The sequence below is a fragment of the Salmo salar genome, chromosome ssa18, assembly GCF_905237065.1.
Source record: "Salmo salar chromosome ssa18, Ssal_v3.1, whole genome shotgun sequence".
Taxonomy (NCBI): Eukaryota; Metazoa; Chordata; class Actinopteri; order Salmoniformes; family Salmonidae; genus Salmo; species Salmo salar.
This window is the reverse complement of record NC_059459.1, coordinates 72,856,326-72,871,355: the sequence shown is the minus strand read 5'-3', so window position 1 is coordinate 72,871,355 and position 15,030 is coordinate 72,856,326. Positions and strand designations below refer to the sequence as shown.

General features: G+C 42.9%; 1 protein-coding gene across 2 annotated transcripts in view; it reads left to right on the top strand.

The window, feature by feature from the left end:
- The window catches only part of khnyn (KH and NYN domain containing), a 22,413-nt gene extending 7,383 nt beyond the window's left edge, over positions 1-15,030 (top strand). For both annotated transcript variants that reach the window (XM_014156402.2, XM_014156404.2), the window contains exons 2-9: positions 204-495; positions 760-894; positions 4,288-6,425; positions 8,477-8,607; positions 8,848-8,944; positions 9,397-9,504; positions 9,790-9,891; positions 12,487-15,030. In XM_014156402.2, coding sequence (XP_014011877.1) covers positions 229-495; positions 760-894; positions 4,288-6,425; positions 8,477-8,607; positions 8,848-8,944; positions 9,397-9,504; positions 9,790-9,891; positions 12,487-12,838 — 3,330 coding nt within the window. In that variant the 5' untranslated portion in view covers positions 204-228 and the 3' untranslated portion in view covers positions 12,839-15,030. The remainder of the gene's footprint in view (positions 1-203; positions 496-759; positions 895-4,287; positions 6,426-8,476; positions 8,608-8,847; positions 8,945-9,396; positions 9,505-9,789; positions 9,892-12,486) is intronic.

Below are 15,030 nucleotides of genomic sequence, written 5' to 3'. Positions count from 1 at the left end.
ATAATAATAAATATATTAAGTTATTCATATTTTATTTTAAATAAACAGACATGGTTCACTCTCTCGGTGTCTTCTCTCTCAATTTTAAAATTCAATATCAAAATGCTTTATTTGCATGTAAAAAATTCCATGTGTATTGTCTCTCGTTCTCTCTCTCCCTCCCCCCTCTCTTTCTCTCTTTCCCACCCTCCCCACCATCTCAGTGAGTTCTGACATCTACCCAGTACCATGGCCTCTGCCCTAAGCCATCTCTCTCCAATGTCTGTAAGAATGAGAGAAGGATGGAGTGATGATGGAAGAAGAGAGGAGCAGGTGGAGGATGAGTTTGCGTGTTCCGGAGCGCTCCGTGGTGCCCTGCGGTCCTTCCATCCCTCAGTGGAGAGGATATTTGGGGTGTCCTTTACGATCGGTAGAGAGGAAGATGCTGTGTTACCCCATGATGGACAGATCTGGCTCAGACTAAAAGGAGTGAGGAAGGACGCTGTGGCTGCCAAAGTAAGAAATGGCTCTTAACATTGTTTGGAGTTAAAAACAACAATAATATGTTAACATGTTTTGAGGTTGAGGTTAACCTTGTGTGTTTTGCAGTAATGCAAGGTGGTCATTTTCTATATCTGTCACAACTTGGGCCATGCGGTTTTTCTGATCACGTCATCTGACCAGGGAAAACTCCAAAACTTACTGTATGTTGTAACATAATATAGTATTAAATCTCTCTCTCTCCCCACTTCCTCCTCTCTCTCATTCTCTCTCCTCCAGTTGTTTGTGAAGGGAGTTGTGAACCAGGAGGCCCAGCAGGAGGTTCCATATCCAGGTGTCCTTCACTGTGTGTTCTGTGGAGCCCGAGGGCTTTTCATGGAGTGTCTGATCAGAAACACCTCTGCTTACATACTGGTAAGAATAGACAAATAGACAACACACACACATACAGGCTGCACACACACACACACACACACACACACTAAGTTGATCAGATGGATGATGTAAGGGAAGACTAGGCACATTAGAGGAGAGGAAGGAGGTTGTGGGTTTGAATCTTTATTTTATTTTTTATTTAACCTTTATTTAGCTAGCGGAACGCCTCACCAATATCCAATGGTAGAGCGTGGCGCGAAATACAAAAAACCTTAAATGCTGTAACTTCAATTTCTCAAACATATGACTATTTTACACCATTTGAAAGATAAGACTCTCGTTAATCCAACCACATTGTCCGATTTCAAAAAGGCTTTACAGCGAAAGCAAAACATTAGATTATGTTAGGAGAGTACCCAGCCAAAAATAATCACACAGCCATTTTCAAAGCAAGCATATATGTCACAAAAACCCAAAACACAGCTAAATGCAGCACTAACCTTTGATGATCTTCATCAGATGACACTCCTAGGACATTATGTTATACAATACATGCATGTTTTGTTGAATCAAGTTCATATTTATATCAAAAAACAGCTTTTTACATTAGCATGTGATGTTCAGAACTAGCATTCCCACCCAAAACTTCCGGTGAATTTACTAAATTACTCATGATAAACGTTGACAAAATACATAACAATTATTTTAAGCATTATAGATACAGAACTCCTTTATGCAATTGCTATGTCAGATTTTAAAATAGCTTTTCGGCAAAAGCACATTTTGCAATATTCTGAGTACATAGCTCAGCCCTTACGGCTAGCTATTCAGACACCCGCCAACTTCGGGGCTCACTAAACTCAGAATTAGTATTAGAAAAATTGGATTACCTTTGCTGTTCTTCGTCAGAATGCATTCCCAGGACTGCTACTTCCACAACAAATGTTGTTTTTGTTCCAAATAAACCAGAGTTATGTGCAAATACCTCAGTTTTGTTCGTGCGTTCAGGTCACTATCCAAAGGGTAATGCGCGAGCGCATTTCGAGACAAAAAAAATCCAAATGTTCCATTACCGTACTTAGAAGCATGTCAAACGCTGTTTAAAATCTATTTTTATGCTATTTTTCTGGTAAAATAGCGATAATATTCCAACCGGACAATGTTGTATTCATTCAAAGAGGAAAATAAAAAATGGTGTGATCTCATGAATGCGCATCTCCAATCTCTCTGTCACCAGGCAGTCCACTGACAAACTGTGCTCCTGTTATCTGCCCAGAGACAGGAGACGCCTCAATCCGGTTTCTGAAGGCTTTAGAGAGCCAATGGAAGCCTTAGAAAGTGTCACGTAACAGCTCAGATACTGTAGTTTCGATAGAGATGCAACAGAAGGACTACAAATTCGCAGACAGGCCACTTCCTGCTTGGAATCTTCTCATGTTTTTGCCTGCCATATGAGTTTACATTTACATTTACGTCATTTAGCAGACGCTCTTATCCAGAGCGACTTACAAATTGGTGCATTCACCTTATGATATCAGTTCTGTTATACTCACAGACACCATTCAAACAGTTTTAGAAACTGTAGAGTGTTTTCTATCAAAATCTACTAATTATATGCATATTCTAGTTTCTGGGCAAGAGTAGTAACCAGATTAAATCGGGTACGTTTTTTTTCATCCGGCCGTGAAAATTCTGCCCCCTATCCACAACAGGTTTTAACCTCTATGGGCTAGGTGGGACGCAAGCGTCCCACCCGTGGTGCACTCCATCAACAGCAGGTGCATTTCAAGAGCGGCAAATTTGAATCCAAATAAATGTCAAAATTCACATTTTTCAAACATACAACTATTTTACACCCTTTGAAAGATAAACATCTCCTTAATCTAACCACGTTTTACGATTTCAAAAAGGTTTTACGGCGAAAGCATAAATTTAGAGTATGTTAGGACAGTACATTTACAAGAGTTGTGTGTAATGTTTTGTCAATTCAAAGACAGGGTCACCAAAACCATAAAACCAGCTAAAATGATGCACTAACCTTTTACAATCTCCATCAGATGACACTCCTAGGACATTATGTTAGACAATGCATGCATTTTTAGTTCTATCAAGTTCATATTTATATCCAAAAACAGCGTTTTACTATGGCATTGATGTTGAGGAAATCGTTTCCCTCCAATAACCGGCAGTCAAGTCAGTACCACAAATTAAATAATTAAAATTAGAAAACATTGGTAAAATATTATATTGTCATTTAAAGAATTATAGATTTACATCTCTTGAACGCAATCAACTTGCCAGATTTAAAAATAACCTTACTGGGAAATCACACTTTGCAATAATCTGAGCACTGCGCCCAGAAAAATACGCGTTGCGATACAGACTAGACGTCATGTTGGGGAGATCTAAAATCGAAAATACTATGTAAATAATCCATTACCTTTGATTCTCTTCATCAGATGTCACTTCCAGGTATCACAGGTCCATAACGAATGTAGTTTTGTTCAAAAAAGCTCATCATTTATGTCCAAAAATCTCCGTCTTGTTAGCACATGATCTAAGCCAGCCGGACTTCTCGTCATGAACGAGGGGAAAAAATATATTTACGTTCGTTCAAACATGTCAAACGTTGTATAGCATAAATCATTAGGGCCTTTTTTAACCAGAACATGAATAATATTCAAGGTGGACGAATGCATTCTCTTTTATAACGTATTGGAACGAGGGTACCCAACATGAACTCGCGCGCCAGGTGTCTAATGGGCCATCATCGTTCCATGGCTCTTGTTCGGTCAGATCTCCCTCCAGAAGACTCAAAACACTTTGTAAAGGCTGGTGACATCTAGTGGAAGCAATAGGAAGTGCCAAAATATTCCTCAGCCCCTGTGTTTTTCAATGGCATAGGTTTAAAGGTAATACAACACATCAGGTATCCACTTCCTGTCAGAAAATGTCTCAGGGTTTTGCCTGCCAAATGAGTTCTGTTATACTCACAGACACCATTCAAACAGTTTTAGAAACTTTAGAGTGTTTTCTATCCATATATAATAAGTATATGCATATTCTAGTTACTGGGTAGGATTAGTAACCAGATTAAATCGGGTACATTTTTTTTATCCAGCCGTGCAAATACTGCCCCCTAGCCCTATCAGGTTAAGAACAAATTCTTATTTACAATGACGGCCTACCCCGGCCAAACCTTAACCAGGACAATGCTGGGCCAATTGTGCGTCGCCCTATGGGACTCCCAATCACGGCCGGTTGTGAAACAGCCTGGAATCTAACCAGGGTCTGTATTGACGCCTCTAGCACTGAGATGCAGTGCCTTGGACCGCAGCGCAACTCGGGAGCCCCTAAGTCTCTTTAGAGAGATGGCAAGAATAAGGCTAAAGTTAAGATTATCTCCATTTCTTCCCATTTCCTTTCCTCCAGGTGGGTTCCCCAGGCTTCCTGCTCATCTCAGGACTGGCAGAACCAGTGGTCAGGGCCTATTCCCTCATCACAGACCTGGTGAAGAACTACGAGGGCACCCAGGGACGAAGAACCGAGCCTGGCGACAGAGGATCAGGCGAGACCCTGGATTCCCGTCGGGCCTTCAAATCCCTGGTGGAGAGATGGGAGGACAGGCACACTCTGGATCTGCTGGTGCTACCAGGGGTGGTGAAGGAGACTCTACTGGATCTGGTGAGGGAGTCTGGGCTGGGATCCAACCCCCGTCCTGGGGGCTCGAACCTCAGCCTTGTGGGGTCTAGAGACAGAGTGGGTCTAATGGACACTGATAGCCAGAGACGATGGGACAGCCAGTCAGGCTTGGACATACTAACACTTATGGATACCAGAGTAGGGACCAGAGCTGGAGAGGCTAGGGACATAGAGGGAATGCAGGGGATTTCCACATCAAGGAGCAAACCTCCCATAAATTCCACCCACAACCAAGACCCTGGTCTCCGGAATATTGGGCAGCTTTCTCAACAAAAGACGTTAACTACCTTACATGTACAAGAAAGAGAGATGAGCAAAGATTGGTCACAGGGAGGGATAGGGAAAGACGCAGCACCTCAACTTCCCATCTTCCACTCTTTCCTTCAAACCGAGGAGGAGGGGCAAGGAAGTTCCCAACAGGAGGTAGAGGATGAGGAACAGGGGGAGGAAGGACAGGGGGAGATGTTGTTGTCAGTAGGGAGTAGGGAGGAGTTTGGGCTCTTGCTGAAGTTCTTCACGGCTATGGGCTATGCAGAAGATGTGGTAATGAGGGTCCTGGCCCAGACTGGACCCAGAGAAGCATCCCAGATCCTGGACCTGGTCCAGCAAGAACATGACAGGACCGGTCTGGCCATGAACTGCCCAGTGGAGATGGAGCACACAGAAGTGGAGGAGAGGGAAGGTAAAGGAGTGAGAGGAAAGAGAAGCCGTATAGATGGAGGGATGGGAGTGGAGCTGGAGGGAGGTGTGGAAGAAGGGGCGAGGAGTAGAGAGGAGGGGAGAAAAGGCAGGGAGAGTGGAGGGTCTACCATTAACCTGTCTGAGGATTCACTGGAGGAAGGCAGGGAGAGGGGTGAGGGCGGCATGGAGGGAGGCGAAGGGGGGAACGAGGAGGATTTTGTCCTGGGAGTTGTGAAGAGGGCCGCAGCCAGTTGTGGATACACAGAGGAGAAGGTCGCAGAAGTGTACAGTATGTTACCTGAACTGTCCACACGCCAGCTACTCCTGGAGCTACAGAGGGAGGGAGCCAGAGAGACAGAAGCTGCTTCCCAGGACCAGGTACGAGATGAACCAAGAGAGGTGGATGAGGTTGTCTCAGAGCTACAGAGAAAGGACAGAGCAGGAGACAGGGAGGAGGAGAGAGGTAGAGAGATGGAGGCACCAGTACCGCAGTCCACTGTTACTGAGAAGAGAGGAGAAGAAAGAAAGAGTGTGAAAGGAAAGAGTGAAAGGAAGACCGATGAGGTAGGAGGAGTGACCGTGCCGAACCGAATCGTCGATGGTACCAATAAGGTTGAACCAGATCTGGCTCAATGGAATGCCATTACAAACCAGGTTCCGTTCCTGACCCACAGTCACCAGAAGAATCCCACACAGACACACACCCCCCATCGAGCCAGCCCCCCTTTGGTCAGAGGGCCGCCTCAGCCCACCTACCCCAACACACTACCCCCACAACCCACCTACCCCAACACATTACTCCCACAACCCACCTACCCAAACACATTACTCCCACAACCCACCTACCCCAACACATTACTCGCACAACCCACCTACCCTCTCTTATTTCCCCATCAACCCCAGACCACCATACCCCCCACCCTTACCATGAATAACTCCTCAGCAACCAGAGCGAAGGAGAAACGTGGTCTCTTTCCCCTAGCAGCAGAGGGAAGGGATCTCCCAGCTCTAACAGCAGAGGCTGTTGATAGACGAGGTCTCCCGACCATGGCAGCAGGGGCTGTGGTGACAGGGCAACAGCGCTTCATGGAAGGCCTCCAGACTCCATTTGACCTCAAGCTGACCGACCAACCAGGAGACCCGGGACTCAGGATGGTCATTATCGATGGGAGCAACGTTGCCATGAGGTGAGTACAAGGGAATGTGAGAACAAGAGAAGTGAGTACGAGGGAATGTGAGAACAAGAGAGGTGAGTGCGAGGGAATGTGAGAACAAGAGAGGTGAGTGCGAGGGAATGTGAGAACAAGAGAGGTGAGTACGAGGGAATGTGAGAACAAGAGGTGAGCAGATGAAGGGTTAAAAAAATATGTAGAAAATGTAACCACAGACAAGAATAGCAGGCAAAATGTTGCGGTTATTCATTCAATCATTAATTTAGTTATTTATGTTGTCGTGACGTTGTATTAGTTAATGTGACGACTGATGCTCATCGAATGATTAACGGTTTATAATTGCGTGATTAAATGAATTAAGCGATGAATCAAGCAATTATTAACTCATCAACCTGGGGCACCATGGGAACAGTATTTTGATTGAGTTTCTATTTCCCAAATTAACTCAAAGGATATCAGAATATCGATTTTAGAACAGTTGCTAAATTAATCAATTTCCTCTACAGTCTCATTCTGAACGTCGCATAATCCGGGAATCTGCACGGACCCGGGCTTCACCAATGAGTTTACCACACCAATCTTAGTTGATTATTTATTTACTAGCAAGATAAAATTATGATAAAAATACACAAAACACAGTCTAGATATTGATTAGGACTTAGTATAACGGGCCAACACACTATGGCGCGTGTTACCCAAAATGGGGATTTAAAAGAGAGAGAAATCAAGAAAGTACACGAGAGAAATATACATTTGGGTTCATTTGTCAGCCATGCTTATTTAAACCTAGCCTTGCCCCGAACTGCCGCTCTTATGGGTCAGAATATAATGATGTAATTACGTGTTGGAGGTCTCAGGTGGGAAGCTCCGCGTGTGTCGTTTAGGCTTCTCAATGACGCACTTCTCCGGCGCAACTCTCTGGTTGTCCTTACGATGTCAGTGTCCTTCTTGGCTAAGTGGTCTGATCCCTCGCCCTTGATCTGAAAGGGGTCTTCTGAGGACAGACAGCTCTGTAGCTCAGAGCTCACAGCTTCGGACTCGAACGGTGTATATACCACGATTCAATGGAGAGTGTGGTTCGGCTTGAATTCACCCGCTTAGACACAGCTACTCGTCCGTAGCTCGTGTAGAAAAATATTTCTTTGTCTTCAACCTTGTGTTTCGTTTTGGGGTTCGTTGACTTTGTTGGACCTTAGCTGCAGCTTGGGGTCACTTAGTCTCCTATGTTAATTCTTCACTCTCCTGTCTTATACCCTAGGGTCAGAAGTGGGCGTAACCGCCTTTAGGGCAATTCTCTGGGCGGACCAAGTAAAGGGGCAAGGCCTAGATTTGACTAAAATCCTATTTTAGACACTACCTTCACATCTCATCTTTACCAAAACATTCTCTTTGATTTGGATATTTTCCACACAACGTACAATGTATAAACTTCAGGCATATACTGGGAAAACTCTTAAAGGTACAATGTTTTCATAATAACGTCATCTCTTAACCTTTAATAACAATTCAAAAGTTACATACATTTTCATATTCCACCTCTCGTTATGACCACCATTGTGGCTGACGGAAACCATTGTTCCAAAGTCCCTTTATTGCATGTTTTAATGTTCTGAGGCCAGTTCTCCATAGTGAGAGGACAAAGGAATTTCTCAGTGGCCTAAGGTTTATTATGGCGTGAGGGGTCATAAAACCCCCACATCTTCAGACCCCTAGATCTCTCCTCGTCTGTTGGGGTTTTGGGAGATAATCTGTAGGGTGGTGGTCTCCTGTACCCTGACCTGATCAGGACAGTCATGACAATGTTAACGCTTTCATTGAAAGCAGTGTAGAAAGAGCAGCAGCATACATACCTGTGTGGCCCCTGCAGTACTTGAATCCACAACTGATTTAGTGGTAATACTATGCTCTAACTGACAGCTAGATATAGTTTACATGATTGAAAGCACATACTGAACTATACAAAGTATCAAACATTATACCGTATTTAATTAGGTTTTATCCCACTCCTGCTGTATAGTCATGGGCTGATTCACTTAATTACGTTTTATCCCACTCCCCCTCTATAGTCACGGGCTGGGCCATTTCTTTTCGTGCCGAGGCATCGCCCTGGCCGTGCAACACTTCTGGAACCGCGGGCATCGCAGAATCAGTACCTTCCTGCCCCAGTGGAGGCAGAAGAGAGACCACCGGGGCAAAGGTAACACTATATGTCTGTCTGGAAGCCCAGACTTCACATCCACCTAGCTCTTTCATGTCATCAGTTTTATCAATTCAGTTTTCAATTAAGTTACTTCAGGAAGAATGTATATGTATTTTTCTTTAGAATAGACCCCCAACCCTGTTTAGCCCCTAAGTCATTGATTAATGGTGGTAAATGTGTGTGACTGTGTGAACTACGTTCATAAAGGAGAGTTTGGTGTGTCTGTGTTGTTTTCAGAGCAGCACTACCTTAGTGAGCTCCAGAACCTGGGTCTGCTCTCCTACACCCCCTCCAGAGAAGTCCAAGGGAAGAGGATCAACTCATACGACGACAGGTTGTTCTAGTCGCTCTCCTCTGTCATACAATAGATCTGCTTGTAAACTGATCTTATTTATTTATTTATATATATATATATATACCTTGTTTGTAAACCGCTTACAAACTTTATCAGAAAATATCTACCTTTGAACAGCTTATAAACTTTATCTGAATGTCTGCTTATAAACTGCTTATAAACTTTAAGGTCTACTTATAAACAGCAAAAAACAGTGTATAAACAGCTTATAAAAAAGTATTATTTAAAAAAAGAAAATTGTTATTGTCACATTCACCAGACAGCTGCAGTAAGAGACTAATTAACGTTATTTCAGTTTGTTACAATTATAAATTTACAGTAGAAGGCTTGTGAATATTATCTAAACAGATGAAGTGACCTCCCCTTTATACTCTTCCTTCATCCCTCTCTTCCTTCATCCCTCTCTTCGTTCATCCCTCTCTTCTCTGCAGGTTCATGCTGCAGCTGGCCCAGAAGACGGATGGAGTGATCGTGACAAACGACAACCTCAGAGACCTGCTGGATGAGTCTCATGTTTGGAGAGAAATCATCAAGAAAAGGTGAAAGAAAGAAAGAGATGGAGGAGAAGATACAATGGGCATGAAATATGTTTTGTAATTTAGTATGTTAGGAATTGTCTAAAGAAATCAGAAACATTTTCATAAATACATTTTGGATAGATTTTTGCCTAACGTAAGAGTGCAACAATATCTTTGTCACTACCTTAGTGGATTTGACCACTAAGGTAAACCTTGTGTATGAACCAACACCCCTTTGATTTGAAATTGATCTAGTCAAATTGGTCTCATATCCGTCCGTAACCTCAGTTTCTGTTTATAACCCAGACTCCTCCAATACACGTTTGTGGGGGATCACTTTATGGTACCGGATGATCCGCTGGGCCGAGGAGGACCCCACCTAGATGACTTCCTACACTCCCAGCACAGGTAACAAACACACATAGAGCCATACACACACATACACTCATACACACACAAACCCATACACGCACACACACACCATGATTCTTTCTTACTCTCTTAATTTCTCCCATATTAAAGAGTTTCTGCTCCTAAAAAGCAACTTCTCGTTTTGAAATGTGTGTATTTGGCATCTATATCTGTCAGAAACATTCTAGTATTAAAATGTACTACAATGTGTCAATAGAATAATTTTGGTGGTAAAGTCAGTCTTGACCAAAATGTAGATTTGCGAGATGAGAGGAAAAAATGGGATGTCACAGAACGAAGGGTACCGTAACAGAACGAAGGGTACCGTAACAGAACGAAGGGTACCGTAACAGAATGAAGGGTACCGTAACAGAATGAAGGGTACCGTAACAGAACGAAGGGTGCCGTAACAGAACGAAGCGTACCGTAACAGAACGAAGCGTACCGTAACAGAACGAAGGGTACCGTAACAGAACGAAGGGTACCGTAACAGAACGAAGGGTACCGTAACAGAATGAAGGGTACCGTAACAGAATGAAGGGTACCGTAACAGAATGAAGGGTACCGTAACAGTTTTCCATGGGTTGGGTTTATTTTAATCCTGCCCACAGCTGGCTGCTCCAAGTAATCATCAGTTCGGAGCAAAGCTGCATGCGTCTTGATCGTAATGCCCGTGGTCAATTTGGTTTGACATTCCATATCCCTACCACTTTTGAGAAAATGGCCTGTGAATGTTTTTGGTACACCTACTGGAGAGCTCTTCTTTGTCTACACCCATTCAGCATCATGCACATACTCTTAACTTCTCTAGGGCCGGCGGGACGAAATCGTCCCACCTACGTAACAGCCAGTGGAATCCTGTGGCGCGTTATTCAAATACCTTAGAAATGCTATTACTTCAATTTCTCAAACATATGACTATTTTACACCATTTTAAAGACAAGACTCTCGTTAATCTAACCACACTGTCCGATTTCAAAAAGGCTTTACAACGAAAGCAAAACATTAGATTATGTCAGCAGAGTACCCAGCCAGAAATAATCAGACACCCATTTTTCAAGCTAGCATATAATGTCACAAAAACCCAGAAGACAGCTAAATGCAGCACTAACCTTTGATGATCTTCATCAGATGACACACCTAGGACATTATGTTATACAATACATGCATGTTTTGTTCAATCAAGTTCATATTTATATCAAAAAACAGCTTTTTACATTAGCATGTGACGTTCAGAACTAGCATACCCCCCGCAAACTTCCGGTGAATTTACTAAATTACTCACGATAAACGTTCACAAAAAGCATAACAATTATTTTAAGATTTATAGATACAGAACTCCTCTATGCACTCGATATGTCCGATTTTAAAATAGCTTTTCGGTGAAAGCCCATTTTGCAATATTCTCAGTAGATAGCCCGGCATCACAGGGCTAGCTATTTAGACACCCAGCAAGTTTAGCACTCACCAGGACTTCTACTTCAATAACAAATGTTGGTTTGGTCCCAAATAATCCATAGTTATATCCAAATAGCGGCGTTTTGTTCGTGCGTTCAAGACACTATCCGAAAGGGTAAATAAGGGTTACGAGCATGGCGCATTTCGTGACAAAAAAATTCAAAATATTCCATTACCGTACTTTGAAGCATGTCAACCGCTGTTTAAAATCCATTTTTATGCAATTTTTCTCGTAAAAAAGCGATAATATTCCGACCGGGAATCTGCATTTAGGTAAACAGACGAAAGAAAATAAAGCATGGGGTCGACTCGGGCACGCGCCTAAGCCCATAGTACTCTGATCGGCCACTTGCCAAAAGCGATAATGTGTTTCAGCCAGAGGCTGCCTCGATATCGTTCAGCTTTTTCCCGGGCTCTGAGAGCCTATGGGAGCCGTAGGAAGTGTCACGTTAGAGCAAAGATCCTCAGTCTTCAATAAAAAGAGCCCAGATGAACAACAATTTGTCAGACAGGCCACTTCCCATATAGAATCCTCTCAGGTTTTTGCCTGCCATATGAGTTCTGTTATACTCACAGACACCATTCAAACAGTTTTAGAAACTTTAGGGTGTTTTCTATCCAAAGCCAATAATTATATGCATATTCTAGTTACTGGGCAGGAGTAGTAACCAGATTAAATCGGGTACGTTTTTTATCCGGCCGTGTCAATACTGCCCCCTACCCCCAACAGGTTAAGCCTTACAGTGTAGTAAACAACCAAAGATCAAGATTAAAAGTGGTGAAAGTAGTAGCAAAAATACGCTTTATCTAGTCCTTGGCCTATATCCTAATCTGATTTTGGTGCAGGTCATGTTGTTCTTCACATTACCCTCTATGGTAAACATACACTATATCAGATAAAATCTGAGTTTATTTGTCAAATGTGCAGGATACAGAAGGTGTAAACGGTACCGTGAGATGGTTACTTGCATAGTGGAGTCTTTTGTTTAGACATGTAGCTAGCTAAACAATGAACCATCATCCCAACTCGTACTACCATGAACTATGCATGAATCATCTAAAACAATGCCAAATCAGGAAACACAATCACCCTTTAGTAGGTATACATTCCTCTCTGTCTCTCTCTTTTCTCAGGCCTCTTGTCCCAGGCAGTCACTCATTTGCAGGCTTGTCATCCTCCTTCCACTCTCCCCGAGCTCCAAGGGCCCAGACAGAGGTCATTCAGTTCCGTGACTGGACACCAGGGGTCGTTGTGGAGCCAGAGCCCAGCCAGGCCAGGGGGAATGGGCAGGCTAGGGCTGGACCCGGTGGTCTGGGGCTGGGGGTGAAGAGGAGTGCCGAAGAGACCTCCAGGATTAGGGAGAGCCTATCCCAGGTGTTCCCAGGACAGGATAGCATGGTTACTCTGGTGCTGCAGTGTAATCCTACAGTGACTGACATCAATTCACTGTCACACTTTATACTGGAGCAGGGGGGTGTAGACTGAGAGTAGTGTGTGTGTGTGTGTGTGTGTGTGTGTGTGTGTGTGTGTGTGTGTGTGTGTGTGTGTGTGTGTGTGTGTGTGTGTGTGTGTGTGTGTGTGTGTGTGTGTGTGTGTGTGTGTGTGTGTGTGTGTGTGTTCCAAAGAAAAAACATGTATTAATGTATTTTACTTAAATGTTTGATTGATAAGCCTCAGTTCAAAGACCGATGGGGCTAAAAATGATGTTTCTTAATGTATTTTTATCGAATTAAGTTTGAAAACAGGACCAAAAATCAAACCATATTAATCTTATGGACAGGGGCGCAATTTTCACTGGGTTTTTTATAATTGCACTGTTTTATCATTGCAGTGTGATACAAAACGTGGTTCCGGTATGCTTTACGACCATGCAAAAGCCTCAGAGCGGTTGGGTAGGCTGTTTTCTGGGAACAGCTAGCTGGATTTCGGTCCGCACAGACAACACAGAGCATGCAGACAGCATGTATGAAGGCAAAGCTTTTGAAAGGCTGGGATATAGGAGCAGCAAATGAGAGATGAACAGAGGCAGCTTCTGTCTGTGTTGCACTTTTTTCTCAGAGTCGTAAAAACAAACAGAACAGAAACTGGCTACTCCTTAGTTGACTGATCTAGCTGGCAAGGTAACTGCTGTTTGACAGAAATAATAATATTCTCAGTGAGGCTAGTAGTGTAACTGGCATGTTACATTAGCTAATGTTTCATCATCTCTTGACTGAAGTGAATGAACTGCTAGCAGCTAGTTAGCTAGCTACTATCTACCACAGCCAGTTCAGCTCTAGCTAGCCTCTAGCTATCTGTAGGGTAGCAGTATCTAACAGCTGTTGTTTGTTTGAAAATGTTTTGTAGCTTTTGTTATGTCCCATGTCAACAGAAGTACATTAAATGATGTACCATTAGTTAGCAGAGCTAGCCAAAAGTTGGCTAACGTTAGCTAGCTAGCTTTTTTTGTCTAAATCACAGTAGACTTGAATGAAACGATGAAACCAGTGGCCAAATGATTGACGACAGATATTGTGATGTTTTTTCAGCGCATTGTATGTTTTTATTAGTCAGTACAGCAATGTAACGTTATTGATCTGTCAGTTTCCGAAGGTTATTCCCTACTTTTCACACTGACACGGTATAAACAGCTCTACAGGCTGCACTGTCATGGTGCACAGTCAGTACACAATACTATGCTCATCATGTCTTAGCAGGATCAGATGGTGACAGGTGTCCCTGCAGGGTCAGACAGCCATGGAAGACTAGTCTAGAGATCTCAGGTGAATTTTGCAGTATATTACAACAATCAGTGAATAAATACAGTTCCATCTTGAGTTGATGGGTAGGCTAGTCTGGGATCTGGGAATAATGGTAATTTCAATTGTTTAACCGTTGATTCTATTCCTGGTATATATAAAATGTATAAATGTACCCCAATGTAAGTCTTTGTCATGCCTCATCTAAGCGGGATCAGATGGTGACAAGGGTCTCATCAGGGTCAGGTAGCCAGGGAAGACCAGTCTGTGATGGAGCTGAGGTGATTTTTTGCAGATACAGGACTTTATTTTCTCTGTGCAGGAAACACTGGACAAGCAAGACGCTTCAAAGATTGAAAATATTTTAAGACCGTCTGACAAGCCTCTAAAGTTGATTTCCAAACTGTATGAAGTGTTGAGAGGCTTTTCCCAATGACACAAAACATGTAAAACAAAAATGTGAGGAAGCCTTTGAGACGCTATTGATGATGATGACTGGATACAGATATGTTACAATGCTCTGTCATGTTCATTTAATTTCAGACATACATTTCTGCACTTTAAGACCATCCGTAGAACGTACTATATGCCAATGAAACTGAGTATCATGTACTCAGAAATGTAATTATTCTGCTGGAGGTGTAAAACACAAAAGGGGACATATTTGCTTATGTTATGGACTTGTGAAGGCTGGCTGAAATCTGGCAAAGAGTATGTTCTTTTATCTCAGCATGTCTACAGATTCTCCCTTCCCCTTGTTTTTGTTTGCTTGGAAATGTTGATGCTGGAGACTGTGTAACCTGGCATTTATAGTGGTTAAGAAACGCTTTGCCATTCATTGGAAGGTTGGTTATCCTCCCAAAATGGATGGAAGACATGTCAAGTTATGTATCACTAGATTGGATTTATTAAAAGATTAAGTGTATACTGTGCAACTTT